Below are 13,873 nucleotides of genomic sequence, written 5' to 3' on the forward strand. Positions count from 1 at the left end.
CGCCCTACCCACCTGTGGAGATTTACGCTTCCAAATATATTGAAATACTCTCCGGTGAAGAGAGTGAACAAAGTTATCACACAACACAACTGGGAGTGCTACAAGTACAACAGTTTAGGCAACACCATCATCTTAATGGCATCTACCCCTCCCAACCAGGAGGTATGCAAATGTTCCCATTTCTCCAAGTCAGCCCATAAAGAACGAAGAAGGGAAGGATAACTTGCCTCATAAAAGGCTCTTCAATTAGCTGTAAGATATATGCCCAAGTATTTAAGGGTCTTAGAAGCCCAGTAAAAAGGATAATGAACTGTATTCACGCTACATCATAGAGACCTAAAGAAACATTTAAACTTTCAGATTTGGTGTAATTTATTTTAAAACCTGACACCTGACCATACATTTCCAGAGCCTCCACTGAGGCACATTGTTGCGAATAATATCACCTTATTTTTGAGGCCTCCACTAGCAATGCCTTGTATGTCATTCCTCCTTCAGATTGCAGAAGCAAAGGTTTCCAAGGCCATTGCAAATAGCAGGGGAGAAACAGCACAGCCTTGTCTTGTGCCCCTGGCCACTTCAAAGCTATCCCCATATACCCAGTTGATTTGAAGACTGGACAATGGCTTACTGTAGATAGTTTGGGCCAGGACACCCAAACAAAGGCTTTTTCTGCATCTGTACTCAAGATCAGGGCCAACTCTCCCCAGTCCCGGGCCAAATGTATTATTTGCAGGACTCTGAATATTATCAAATGTTTGGTGTCCCACAATAAAACCAATTTGATCATCTTGTATAAGGTTGGGCATATACAACTGTAAACAGGTGGCCACAATTTTCGTAAAAATCTTGTAATCTGTCCCTAGAAGGGAGATTGGCTGATAAGAGCCACACTGAGTGGGATCTTTACCTGGTTTCAAAATCACAGTCACTCCAGCTAACCTCCACAAGTGGAGAAATTCATCCCCATCTTACAAACTATTAAACATTCATGTTAGGGGTTTTAATAATAGCCTCTGAAAACATTTGTAAAACAAGTTAATGAACCCATCGAGGCCTGGAGCTTTACCAAGAAGTAATGATTTAACAGCCATTAAGGGTTTATCCTCCCTAATGGGCGCTGACATGACGGCCGCCTCTGCAGGCTTTAAGCTAGGACGGGCTGCACGGGTTAGGTAATCATCTACAGCATCCTCCTCCACCATAGTTTCAGGCATATAGAGGGTTTTATAAAACTGAGCAAACACCACACTAATTTGACAGGAATGCCTATGCACTATGCTCTGTGGGCCTATAATCATGGAAACAGTTTCTGACTTCCTGTTGTTTCAATTTATGAGCCAGATGTTGGCTTGCTCTATTATCAGTCTCAAAATATTCCTGCTGTATGGAGTGCATTTGTTCAGCAATCTCCTCAAGCTCCAAATCTTGCATAGCACCCCGAGTGGCCTCCAATTGTGCTAGTAGCCCTCTAGATCCCCTGCCCCGCTTATGCTGTGTTTCTAACTGGGCCAACTGTTGCCTCAAAGAAACTTGTTTTTGTGCCCTAAGCTTGCAGCGATGAGCCCCCAAAGAGATAACCCTCCCTCGCAGGACAACCTTTAAGCCTTCCCAAAAAGACCTAGGAGAGATATCTGGCTGATCATTAAATTCAATATATTTAAGGGCTCCTTCCAACTGCATCACATTCTGCGGGTCTAACAACAGATCAAACCTCCAGTACCGAGTACCATGAACCTTGTCAGCCTCCTGAACTGAAAACCAGACTGGGGCAAGGTCAGACCACAAACAAGGCTCGATGACGGCCTCTCGGACCCACATCAGAACAGACCCATCAACCCCCTAGATATCAATTCTGGAGTGGGTATCATAAACTCTCAAATACTATTTATAGTCCAGCCAATTCGAATAGAAGTGGCGCCAAGGGTCAACCAAATCCCATTTAGAAAATAAAGCTGTCAATTGCTTCCTATCTGTGTGGACACTACTGGCTAAGTTACCCATAGCTGAGTCATAGGGTAAGTTTGAAATCATCTCCTATATAGAGAGCCCTCTCCAATTTGGATTCTATCACCCTTTCAACCTCCAGATAAAATGCTTTCTGTTCCAAATTTGGGACATAAATATTCATTACAGCATATAAGGCAGGCCTTATCTGCAACTTTAAAAGAAGATAACACATTTGTTTATCCTTAACTACATCTTGCACCTCTGGATTACATGAAGCACACAAACACTACTCCCACACCGTGCGTTTTAGCATTTGACCAATTAGAAGCTAAGTGGAAGTGGGGATAGTGTTTAAGGCGTAAAAGATGCTCGTGGGCAGGCTTAAAATGAGTTTCTTGAATGAATCCCACCCCCATACATAGGTGATCCGCCTCTTTAAAAAATAATTGGCACTTACAGGGTGTATTGAGACCTCAGACATTTAGTTTAACCAACACAATCTGAGCAAGAGACCCTATAACAGAGTGTGTTATCTAAATGCACATTTGAAGAACAAGGCCCAGCTAAAACAATGCCAACAGTCCAGTATCTATGTACAATCCTGTAAACCCACACCCCCAACCCTCCTTCCTTCCCCTCTTCCCTATCCCACCCACCCCCAACCCCTGCCCCCCTTCCCCACCAATCTGGTGGTCCCATCCAAACTGGGTCTCTCATGGAAGTGCAGCCACTAAGAACTCCCCTTGCCTGCTCTAAGTAAAACGTTACTGATGTATATATGCTTCATGACTTATTTTATTTTTATGTCTGTGCAATTACATTTTGTAACTGTTTCTTCCAGATCTTTACAGCATGTGCCATGAAGTAGAGCTATAAATACATTTACTTTTGGATGAACAGTCTTATTGGACTGGTTGTAGCACAATAATATGAAGTTTTTCATTGATACATTTTAGGCACTTATTTTACTTATAGGATCTCTCGAGGGACATCTTGATATTGGTCAGACAATGTTATTAAGGTGTTTTGGAAGAATATTCAGCTTCTTTCATCAAGGGATATTCTATTTTTGTTCCATAGTGCCAACAACATATTTTGGAAAGGTTCACACTGTTAACAGTTGCATATTAGTTTATACCTAATGAAAGGAAGCATATGTGCTGTTTTCTATCTTGGTAGGCTTGCTGACTGTATATGCTTCATTTAGTTTGTGTGTATTATTTATTTTTCCCATCCAGTTTAGCACTTTTGGTGGACTATGTCAGTCAAAAGTGAATTCATCAAGTCATCAGTGCCGTATCAGATTTTCTTTTTTTTTTTTTCATTCATGGGCTCACTGCGCATGTGTTGTTTTTCTTTGGCGGTTCTTTCTGACAGTGTTATTTTGCATCTGCAGGACCAAGGCTAATACTTGTATTCTACGGTAAGTTTGTTACTTTGAGCTCAACGTAGTGACTTATTGCCATTATAGACATGCGATTTTTGATTTTCAGTTTTCCTGAACAGACGCACTGATATTTGTAACAGGATTACACTGTCTCGGTAAGCCAATGAATAGTGCTGTGTGGGTACCTTTCCATCTGCAGGCAACACGTTGAGGTTTTTTTTTATATAGGTACAGGTTTCTATAGTTATGTTTTTGGTCACTGGATATGGTGGATTTATTTTAGTTATTTTCACATTTAAAATCCTATATGGCTGGATAATTATACGGACTAGGAGCTCTTTTAAGGTTTTACTGAATTTGTTTGGAGTGTATTGATGGCACATAGCTGTTTATTCAGAAATACACTAATTGCACTGATTGTATTTTCATGTCACAGGATTAGGTGGATTCATGCTTGTTTATTCACATTTGACAGTGCTTCTTAGTACAATGTGTTTTGGTTAGTTTTACATCTGTTACTATTTATATTGAAGGTACTGATGGCACACTATTGTTCTCTTTAGCTAATACATTTTGCACTTATGATATATTTTTTACATACCATTTTATTTTTATTGCTTTAATCTTTCAATTTAGCATTGTTTAGTGGCAGACCTGCATTATTTTGCAAAGAAACATTGTGGTAAGCTGGGCTGCTCTATCTCATGGTGGCATGTTGTGTGTGTGTGTGTGTGTGTATATATATATATATATATATATATATATATATATATATATATATATATACACACACACACACACACTTTTTATTTATTTATTAAATTTTTTTAGGCTGTTTTGTTTTTTGTTATCATGAAGCATTTTCTGTTAAATTTAATTTATATATATATTTATTGATATTTACTTACTAAAGTTTACTTTTTTATATATTTTATGGTAATTTGATATTATGGGAATCACTAGTGCTGGGGTTTACTAAGCTGCTAGTGCTGCTGGCTGTTCACTGGTGCCAACACAGCTCATTCACTTTGAATGGGCTGTTGGCAATGCTGCACGGAAGCCACTAGCTCGGCATAGTAAACAGACCTCTAGGTATATTTTGTAACAACATATATGTTATGATTGCATTTATACGTATTATATACATTAAGAATGCAATTTTATGTATTATACATGTTAACACTATGCTTATATGTATTTTTTTAGGTGACTTGTTCTGTTTTTTATTTTAATCTTTTTGTATTTTGCCAGACCCTTGAAGCAGGCAAATTGTCGCCGAAACATGGCCTGTGTCGGGTCTTTCTAATAAAGAATTTCTTATTATCTCGCTCTTAAAGGTCTTGTTGTGCTTTTTGTTTTGCTTTGGTTGGATTGGTGTACTTTGGACACTCTTTTTTCTCCTTATATTCTGTGTAAGCCCCATCTAATTCAATTATCATGTCCAATGTTCTCTAGTGGCACAATAAAGCTATGCATATTATTATAATACAGGATTTTAAAATGCCACTTACCATATTAACATAACTTGTTTGGAAGTAATCAAATTTAACAAGTACTATACATATGAATAACTATATTATATATATATAGTACAGATCTTTACCTGGGATTATTTTTCAATGTGTTCACTAAAAATTCATGCAAGTCTATACCAGTTGAATCTGTATATTCTTGGCTGGAATCTAAAAACAAAACAGCAAATAGATGATAAATTACAAAGTATTTTACTTGAATAGCTTTATATTAACATTAAGATGTACTGCATCCAATTATTGTTTTCTGCATGTTAAGAACTAAACCAAGGTAAAGAAAAGGAAGGCAGATTTATTAGATATGGAAGACAAAAAATATATAAACTTCAATAAAAAGATGAAGAATCACCTACAAATGTAACTAATTTTTCAACGTTTTAACTAGATGCATCCAATATCTAAAACAAAACGTCAAATGTAAGCAAAATAAGCAGAATAAAAATTAGTAAAGTTGAAGAATTGCTTGCTAAACACACACTCGTATGAAATGTCACAAAAAATGTTTTAAGTCCCCAAAATGTCAGACATCTACAATACTGTACTACCTAGGACCTAACAAACTTATTGCCATTTTCAACATTTCTTTCAACTTAACAGGCTATTTTTCACTGTCCACATATGATAAATTCGCTATTCATAGAGGATCCGATATTCAAAATGATTAAACTGAGCAGAAGCTCCTACTAGGTTAAATACTGCTAAACAAAAAGTCTACTGTCTCTGACAGTGACTAATCGGTATCACATGTACCGAGCAAAATCCCAATAAGTAAATCCATTTCTCATAGTTCTCCCAAGACTACTTGGCCACATTTTTAATAGACCGTTCCTCCAGGAAACAGTCCAAACTTGTTTTGAATCCTGCTATGTTAGTTGCCTTGACCACATTCCTCCAGCAACAGATTCCAAAGCTTAGTTAAGCAATGCATGAAAAAGAGGAGGAAAAAAACAACAACAAAAAAAGCTTTACACAATTTGTTTTCAGTCTTCTGGTTATTTGTTTCATGGCGAGTTTGTTTTTTATTTGACAAATTAAAACAACCATCCCTTCACTGTTCTATCCTACTTATGATTTTATAAACTATCGTATCCTCTTCTCAGTTATTCTTTCTCCAAGCTGAAGGGTCATATCCTGTTTAGCCTGCCTTCTTTAGGAGCAGGCTTTTAGAATGTCAAACACTTGCAGCCAATCTGCAGCTGGTTGTGTAGGTTTCTGTAATAACACATTTGGACTGTTGCAAAAATTTGTGAATACATCTTCCTGTTAAGTACATTCTCAACTGTAGCTGGTACTAAATGTGGCCACTTGCCTGTCAACTGGATATGACCATTAGGAGCATATCACTCTATTTTTGATAAGTTTGCATTGGCTGCCTGTACAGTTTAGGATTTAAATGCTATCTTTGGTTCACTATGGTTTATATAGTTTAGGCCTGATTGTGTTCTAAGGCTCAGAATGTTTTGGAGCTACCTGACAGTAAAGTCTGGAAAACTGACAGTGACATGACTTAAATTCTGCAACCACAGAGCCATCCAGGTGAATGTTCTAATACCATTAGCTTTTAGGACTTCTCTATGTACTGCTTACTTTATTTAATGTTTTATTGTTTCATATGTTTGTTATATGATTATGAATAAATTACTGTAAACCACTGAGAGATGATTTGTCTGGAATTTATTTATTTGCTACATTTGTATCCCACATTTTCCCGTATATAGTGGGCTCAATGTGGCTTACAAAGTTCGGGACAGATGTGAACAATACATAGTAGTAGAATAGTAGTAGTACAGTTAGTTAGATTTGGTATGGAATGTCCCAAACAGTTTGCAAGAGTGGGGTAATTTGGAAAGGGGTTGAGTGTTGTCTGGTACTTAGTTTTATTTATTTATTTGCTGCATTTGTATCCCACATTTTCCCACCTATTTGCAGGCTCAATGTGGCTTACAATGTTCCGTCATGGCATTCACCACACCAGAGTAAAAGATACATTGGTATTGCATAAAGAACATGGATGACATAATAGAATTAAGCAATCAGGTATAGAAAAATAACATTCGGAATATCAGGTAAATGGTGATGCGCTACAGTTCCTATTGTGGAACGTTGTGGTATGCCTTGTTGAAGTGATGATGGGTCTTCAGTGACTTGCAAAAATTGATTGGGTCGTAGATTGTTTTCAGGTCAACTAGCAATACATTCCACAACTGCGTGCTCATGTAGTTTTGTCATTGTGTTTAATTTTTTTCGTTGTTTATGTCGATCCTTGCAGGGTATGGTTTTCCGAAGAGGTGGGTCTCTAGGTGTTTTCGGAATTAAACAGAATAAAAACATTTTTCCCAAATAAATAAATATAATACCAAGAAAATCACAGTCCCCTGATCTTGAGTTTTAGGAGAATCTGCTATGAGCTGAATCAGAGAATATACATAGAAAACAACACACCTATTCAGGAGGAAAGCAACTGAGGCTAGCATGCCTGGAGTCTTTATCCTGAAGCAGAACGGAGGTATTTTTCTCTTCTGATGAAAAATAAAGTCAACCACCATGGTGTCCAACCAGTTAAACATCATTCTTCCTACCCCTAACCACTTGTGGGGTTGGACTATAATCAGATTGTTTACCAGTATATTGCCTTCCCCTCCCCAAATGAGGTTTTAGGAATCATCCCATGAGAGCTGGCCCAGTTACACAACTCAATACAGAGTATAAGCCTGATACGCTCTACTTGTTTATACTGTACAGACTACTCAGATGCCTGTTTGGACCAGGATCATTTTGTTCACCAACCAATCTCTGAAAGCCCTTAGAACATTCCACATTGCCCTAAGATCCAGGAAATTTCTGCCGTTTCTCCTGCATGGACAAAAGATTTTGAGTGTGAAACCCATCTACATATACGCTTCCTAGACAAGTTTGGATGCATCCATGGTGAAGACAGTTTGCAAAGGAGAAGTTTAAATAGAGGTTCCCCTTGATAGACTGAATTGATCTATTCATCAAGATATTGGCTCTTTGAGAGGTTTGGTGAAAAAGAATGCACCTCATAAGCTGTGTGGTCTACTTGCTGAAAAAACAAGGTCCATTATGTCCATTTCATTCTGATACATGCAAGTGAATTATGTGTATTATCATGGTGATATGACTCAACATTATCAACATGCTCCATGCTGATGTTTGCCAACTCATTCAAATCTCCTAAACTATAGATAACAAGGTTGATCCTTTTTTGTAGGAGAAAGAATTTTGCCTGAATTTTGTCTAGCAAACCTCCTATGAATTCCAATAGGTGAGGGACTTTACTACTACTTATTTCTATAGCGCTACTAGACGTACGCAGCGCTGTACACTTGAACATGAAGAGACAGTCCCTGCTCGACAGAGCTTACAATCTAATTAGGACAAACAGGACAAACAAGAGATAAGGGAATATTAAGGTGAGGATGAAAAATAAGGGTTCTGAACAAGTGATCAAGGGTTAGGAGTTAAAAGCAGCATCAAAAAGGTGGGCTTTTAGCTTAGATTTGAAGACGGTCAGAGATGGAGCTTGACGTACCGGCTCAGGAAGTCTATTCCAGGCATATGGTGCAGCAAGATAAAAGGAACGGAGTCTGGAGTTAGCAGTGGAAGAGAAGGGTGCAGATAAGAGAGATTTACTCAGTGAACGGAGTTCCCGGGGAGGAATGTAGGGAGAGATGAGAGTGGAGAGGTACTGAGGAGCTGCAGAGTGAATGCACTTATAGGTCAACAAGAGAAGTTTGAACTGTATGCGGAAACAGATAGAAAGCCAGTGAAGTGACTTGAGGAGAGGGCTAATATGAGCATAATGACCCTGGCGGAATATTAGTCGTGCAGCAGAATTTTGAACTGATTGAAGAGGAGAGAGATGGCTAAGTGGAAGACCTGTGAGAAGCAAGTTGCAATAGTCTAAGCAGCAGGTGATAAGAGCGTGGATGAGGGTTCTGGTAGTGTGCTCAGAAAGGAAAGGGCGAATTTTGCTGATATTATAGAGAAAGAAACAACAGGTTTTAGCGGTCTGTTAAATATGTGCAGCGAAGGAGAGGGAGGAGTCGAAGATGACCCCAAGGTTACAAGCTGATGAGACAGGAAGTATGAGAGTGTTATCCACAGAAATAGAGAATGGGGAAGAAGGAGAGGTTGGTTTAGGGGAAAAGATAAGAAGCTCAGTCTTGGTCATGTTTAGTTTCAGATGGCGCTGAGACATCCAAGCAGCAATGTCAGACAGGCAAGCTGATACTTTGGCCTGGATTTTGGCTGAGATTTCTGGTGTGGAGAGGTAGACTGTTCCAGCTTCTCTTTGCTTGCTTCAGCCTACTTGCTCCGGTACACCTGCTCCAGCATTCCAGTCCGACTGTTCCAGCTTCTCCTTGCTTGCTTCAGCCTACTTGCTCCGGTACACCTGCTCCAGCCTACCTACTCCAGCACATCTGCTCCAGCGTGTTCCAGTCCGCCTGAACCAGCTTCTCCCTGCTTATTCCAGTACCTGCTCCAGCCTGCCTGCTCCAGCTCATCTGCTCCAGCGTGTTCCAATCCACCTGAACCAGCTTCTCCCTGCCTGTCTCAGTCCATCTGCTCCAGCCTGCCTGCTCCAGCTTCTCCATGCTCGTTCCTATTCATCCGCACCAGCTGCTCCAGCCAACCTGCTAGCTTGTCAGCCATTGACTTACTTGCCTACTAGCTTACTAGCCCGCTAACTCACCAGCCATTGACATACCTGCTCTCCAGTTTCTCCCTGCTCACTCCTGTCCTCCTGCATCAGTATGCTCCAGCCCGCCTGCTAACTTGTCAGCCCTTAACTTACCTGCTCTCCAGCGTCTCCCTGCTCATTCCTATCCATCGGCACCAGCATGCCCCAACCCGCCCGCTAACCTGTCTCCCACTGATTTACCTGCTGACCTGCTAACTTGTCAACCTACCTGCCTCACTGCTTGTTCCAGCCCACCTGCCTCTCCCTGCTCGTTCCTGTCCATCCGCACCAGCCTGCTTCACCCCGCCTACAAGCTTGCAGCCACTGCCACACTTGCCTGCCTCCTAACCTGCCAGCCACGCACTTACCCACTCTCCAGTACATCAATCCCACCAATTCCAAGCCTCCGGCTCTTCGCTCTGTCACTACACTTACACCTGTCACACTGTAACCACTACTTATGGCCCCTGTCCACATCTTCTTCCTTGCCCTGTCCCTTCCTAATCTTTTTCCCCTCCCCTTACCGCTGTCTACCGCTGGAACCCATTGCCCTCCCGTGTTCCCTCCCATCCTGCCCGCTACGGCATCCCTCACCACCTCACCATCTCTCCTGTCCCCCTCCTCCTTCCTAGCCCTTAATCTCCAACATCTCCTTCCTACCATTAACCCTTCACCATTCCTCCTATGTGCACCCCGTCTTCGTCGCCTTCGTCGCCCGACCTCCCCCACCCTCCTCCGCACTCTCTTGCTCCTCCTCCTGCTATCCGCGGGAGACATTAACCCTAATCCAGGCCCCCCCCACCTGTCCTCCTCCTTTCCATTCAAACGCTTCCGTGATGTCTCCAACCTCGTCCCTATTCCCCTCCTCCCCCCCTCTTCCCTCCCCTTCTCATGTGCCTTGTGGAATGCCCACTCGATCGGCAACAAACTGCCCTTCACCCACGATCTCTTCATCTCTCGTTCCCTCCAACTGCTCGCCCTAACTGAAACCTGGCTCTCCCCTGACGACTCTGCCTCAGTCGCGGCCCTCTGTCATGGAGGCTATCTCTTCTCCCACACTCCCCGCCCAGATGGCCGCGGTGGAGGCGTCGGGCTACTTCTCTCACCCTCCTGTAGTTTCCAACCCCTCCTCCTACCGCAGTCTCACTGCTTCTCGTCCTTCGAAGCTCACTCCATCCGGCTATTCCATCCATTACCACTCAGAGTTGCAGTCATCTACCGCCCCCCTGACAAACCCCTCTCTTCATTCCTTACTGACTTCGACGCTTGGCTCACCGTCTTTCTTGATCCCGCATCTCCTTCCCTCATTCTTGGTGATTTTAACATTCACGTTGACAACCCATCCAATGCCTACGCTTCTAAATTCCTTGCTCTGATATCCTCCTTTAACCTCCGACTATGCTCTACCACCCCTACTCACCGTGATGGCCATTGTCTCGACCTCGTTCTCGTCTCTTCCTGCTCACCTTCCAATTTCTGCACCTCAGTCCTTCCTATCTCAGATCATCACCTAATTACCCTCACACTTCATCACCCTCCCCCTCAACCTCGCCCAACTATAACCACGCCTTTCAGGAATCTCCAAGCTGTCGACCCCCCTACCCTATCCTCCCACATCTCCAATCTCTTCCCTTCCATCTCGTCTTCTGAATCTGTCGACACGGCTGTCTCTACCTACAATGAAACTCTCTCCACCGCTCTGGATACCCTAGCACCATCTGTCTCTCGCCCCACTAAGCGCACTAATCCGCAGCCCTGGTTAACCCCCTGCATCCGTTACCTTCGCTCCTGCACCCGATCTGCTGAACGACTCTGGAGGAAATCTCGCACCCTATCAGACTTCACCCATTACAAATTCATGCTATCCTCCTTCCAATCCTCCCTATTCCTTGCCAAACAGGAATATTATTCTCAATTAACCAATTCTCTTGGCTCCAACCCTCGTCGCCTCTTTGCCACCCTCAACTCCCTACTTAAAGTACCCTCCGCTCCCACCCCTCCCTCACTCTCTCCTCAATCACTAGCTGACCACTTCCGCGATAAAGTGCAGAAGATCAACCTTGAATTCACTTCCAAGCCTTCTCCTCCCTGTGACTTCTTAACCCACTCCCTCAACCAACCTAACCCGGCCTCCTTTTCCTCCTTCCCTGAGATCACCGAAGAGGAAACTGCTCGCCTTCTTTCTTCCTCCAAGTGCACCACCTGTTCCTCGGATCCCATTCCCACCAATCTGCTTACCAACATCTCTCCTACAGTTATCCCCTCAATCTGTCACATCCTCAACCTCTCTCTCTCCACTGCTACTGTCCCTGACACCTTCAAGCACGCAGTAGTCACACCACTTCTCAAAAAACCATCACTTGACCCAACCTGTCCCTCCAACTACCGCCCCATTTCTCTTCTACCCTTCCTCTCCAAACTACTTGAGCGTGCTGTCCACAGCCGTTGCTTTGACTTCCTCTCCTCTCAGGCTGTCCTCGACCCGCTTCAATCTGGCTTTCGCCCACTACACTCGACAGAAACAGCACTCTCTAAAGTCTGCAATGACCTGTTCCTCGCCAAATCCAAAGGCCATTACTCCATCCTCATCCTCCTCGACCTATCCGCCGCCTTTGACACCGTCAATCATAATTTACTTCTTGACACACTGTCCTCATTTGGGTTCCAGGGCTCCGTCCTCTCCTGGTTCTCCTCGTATCTTTCCCAACGCACCTTCAGAGTATCTTCTAATGGCTCCTCTTCCACCCCCATCCCGCTCTCTGTTGGGGTTCCCCAAGGATCTGTCCTTGGACCGCTTCTCTTCTCGATATACACCTCTTCCCTTGGCTCGTTGATCTCATGTCATGGTTTCCAGTACCATCTCTATGCCGATGACACCCAGCTTTACCTCTCCACTCCCGACATCACAGTTGAAACCCAGGCCAAAGTTTCAGCCTGCCTTTCCGACATCGCTGCCTGGATGTCCAACCGGCATCTGAAACTGAACATGGCAAAGACTGAGCTCCTTATCTTTCCACCCAAACCCTCTTCTCCTCTTCCCCCACTTTCCGTCTCTGTTGACAACACCCTCATCCTCCCCGTCTCTTCAGCACGCAATCTCGGAGTCATCTTCGATTCCTCCCTCTCCTTCTCTGCCCATATCCAACAGACAGCTAAGACCTGTCGCTTCTTCCTCTATAATATTAGCAAAATTCGCCCCTTCCTCTCTGAACAGACCACCCGCACCCTCGTCCACTCACTCGTTACCTCTCGTCTTGACTATTGCAACCTTCTCCTCGCTGGCCTCCCGCTTAGCCACCTATCCCCCCTTCAATCTGTCCAAAATTCCGCCGCACGTCTTATCTACCGCATGAACCGATACTCTCATATCACCCCCCTCCTCAAGTCGCTTCACTGGCTCCCAATCCACTACCGTATACAGTTCAAGCTTCTTCTATTGACCTTCAAGTGCACTCAATGTGCTGCCCCCCATTACCTCTCTACCCTCCTCTCCCCGTATGTTCCCACCCGTAACCTCCGCTCTCAGGACAAATCACTCCTATCTGTACCCTTCTCCACCACCGCTAACTCCAGACTCCGCCCCTTCTGCCTCGCAGCACCTTATGCCTGGAACAGACTTCCTGAGCCCATACGCCATGCGCCCTCCCTGCCCATCTTCAAGTCCTTACTCAAGGCCCATCTCTTCTCCCTTGCTTTTGGCGCCTAACCACCTTCCCCATTCCTGTTACCTACACTGACTGCGTAGTCTATTACCGTTAGATTGTAAGCTCTCTTGAGCAGGGACTGTCCCTCCCCGTGTTTAAACTTGTACAGCGCTGCGTAACCCTGGCAGCGCTATAGAAATGCTAAGTAGTAGTAGTAGTAGTAGTAGTAGTAGATCTGGGAGTCATCAGCGTAAAGATGATACTGAAAACCATGGGATGAGATCAGAGTACCAAGGGAAGAAGTATAGATGGAGAAGAGAAGAGGTCCCAGGACAGATCCCTGAGGTACATCAACTGACAGTGAGATAGAAGTAGAAGAGGATCAACTATAGACTAAAGGTACGCTGGGAGAGATAAGAAGAAAACCAGGAAAGAACAGAGCCCTGAAATCCAAGTGAGGACAGCGAATCAAGGAGTAGGCTGTGATCAACAGTGTCAAAAGCAGCAGATAGATCGAGAAAGATGAGGATAGAATAGAGACCTTTAGATCTGGCTAGGAACAGATCATTGGAGACTTTAGCAAGCGCTGTTTCAGTTGAATGAAGGGGGCGAAAGCCAGATTGAAGTGGATCAAGAATAGCTTGAGATGAAAGAA

The 13,873-nt window shown here is 43.4% G+C and overlaps 1 protein-coding gene across 5 annotated transcripts in view; it reads right to left on the reverse strand.

Moving 5' to 3' along the window:
* The window catches only part of R3HDM1 (R3H domain containing 1), a 336,575-nt gene that overhangs the window by 209,606 nt on the left and 113,096 nt on the right, over nt 1-13,873 (reverse strand). For all 5 annotated transcript variants that reach the window (XM_030210711.1, XM_030210710.1, XM_030210709.1 and 2 more), the window contains one exon: nt 4,941-5,019. In XM_030210711.1, coding sequence (XP_030066571.1) covers nt 4,941-5,019 — 79 coding nt within the window. The remainder of the gene's footprint in view (nt 1-4,940; nt 5,020-13,873) is intronic.

This window comes from Microcaecilia unicolor, chromosome 7 (assembly GCF_901765095.1).
Source record: "Microcaecilia unicolor chromosome 7, aMicUni1.1, whole genome shotgun sequence".
NCBI lineage: Eukaryota > Metazoa > Chordata > Amphibia > Gymnophiona > Siphonopidae > Microcaecilia > Microcaecilia unicolor.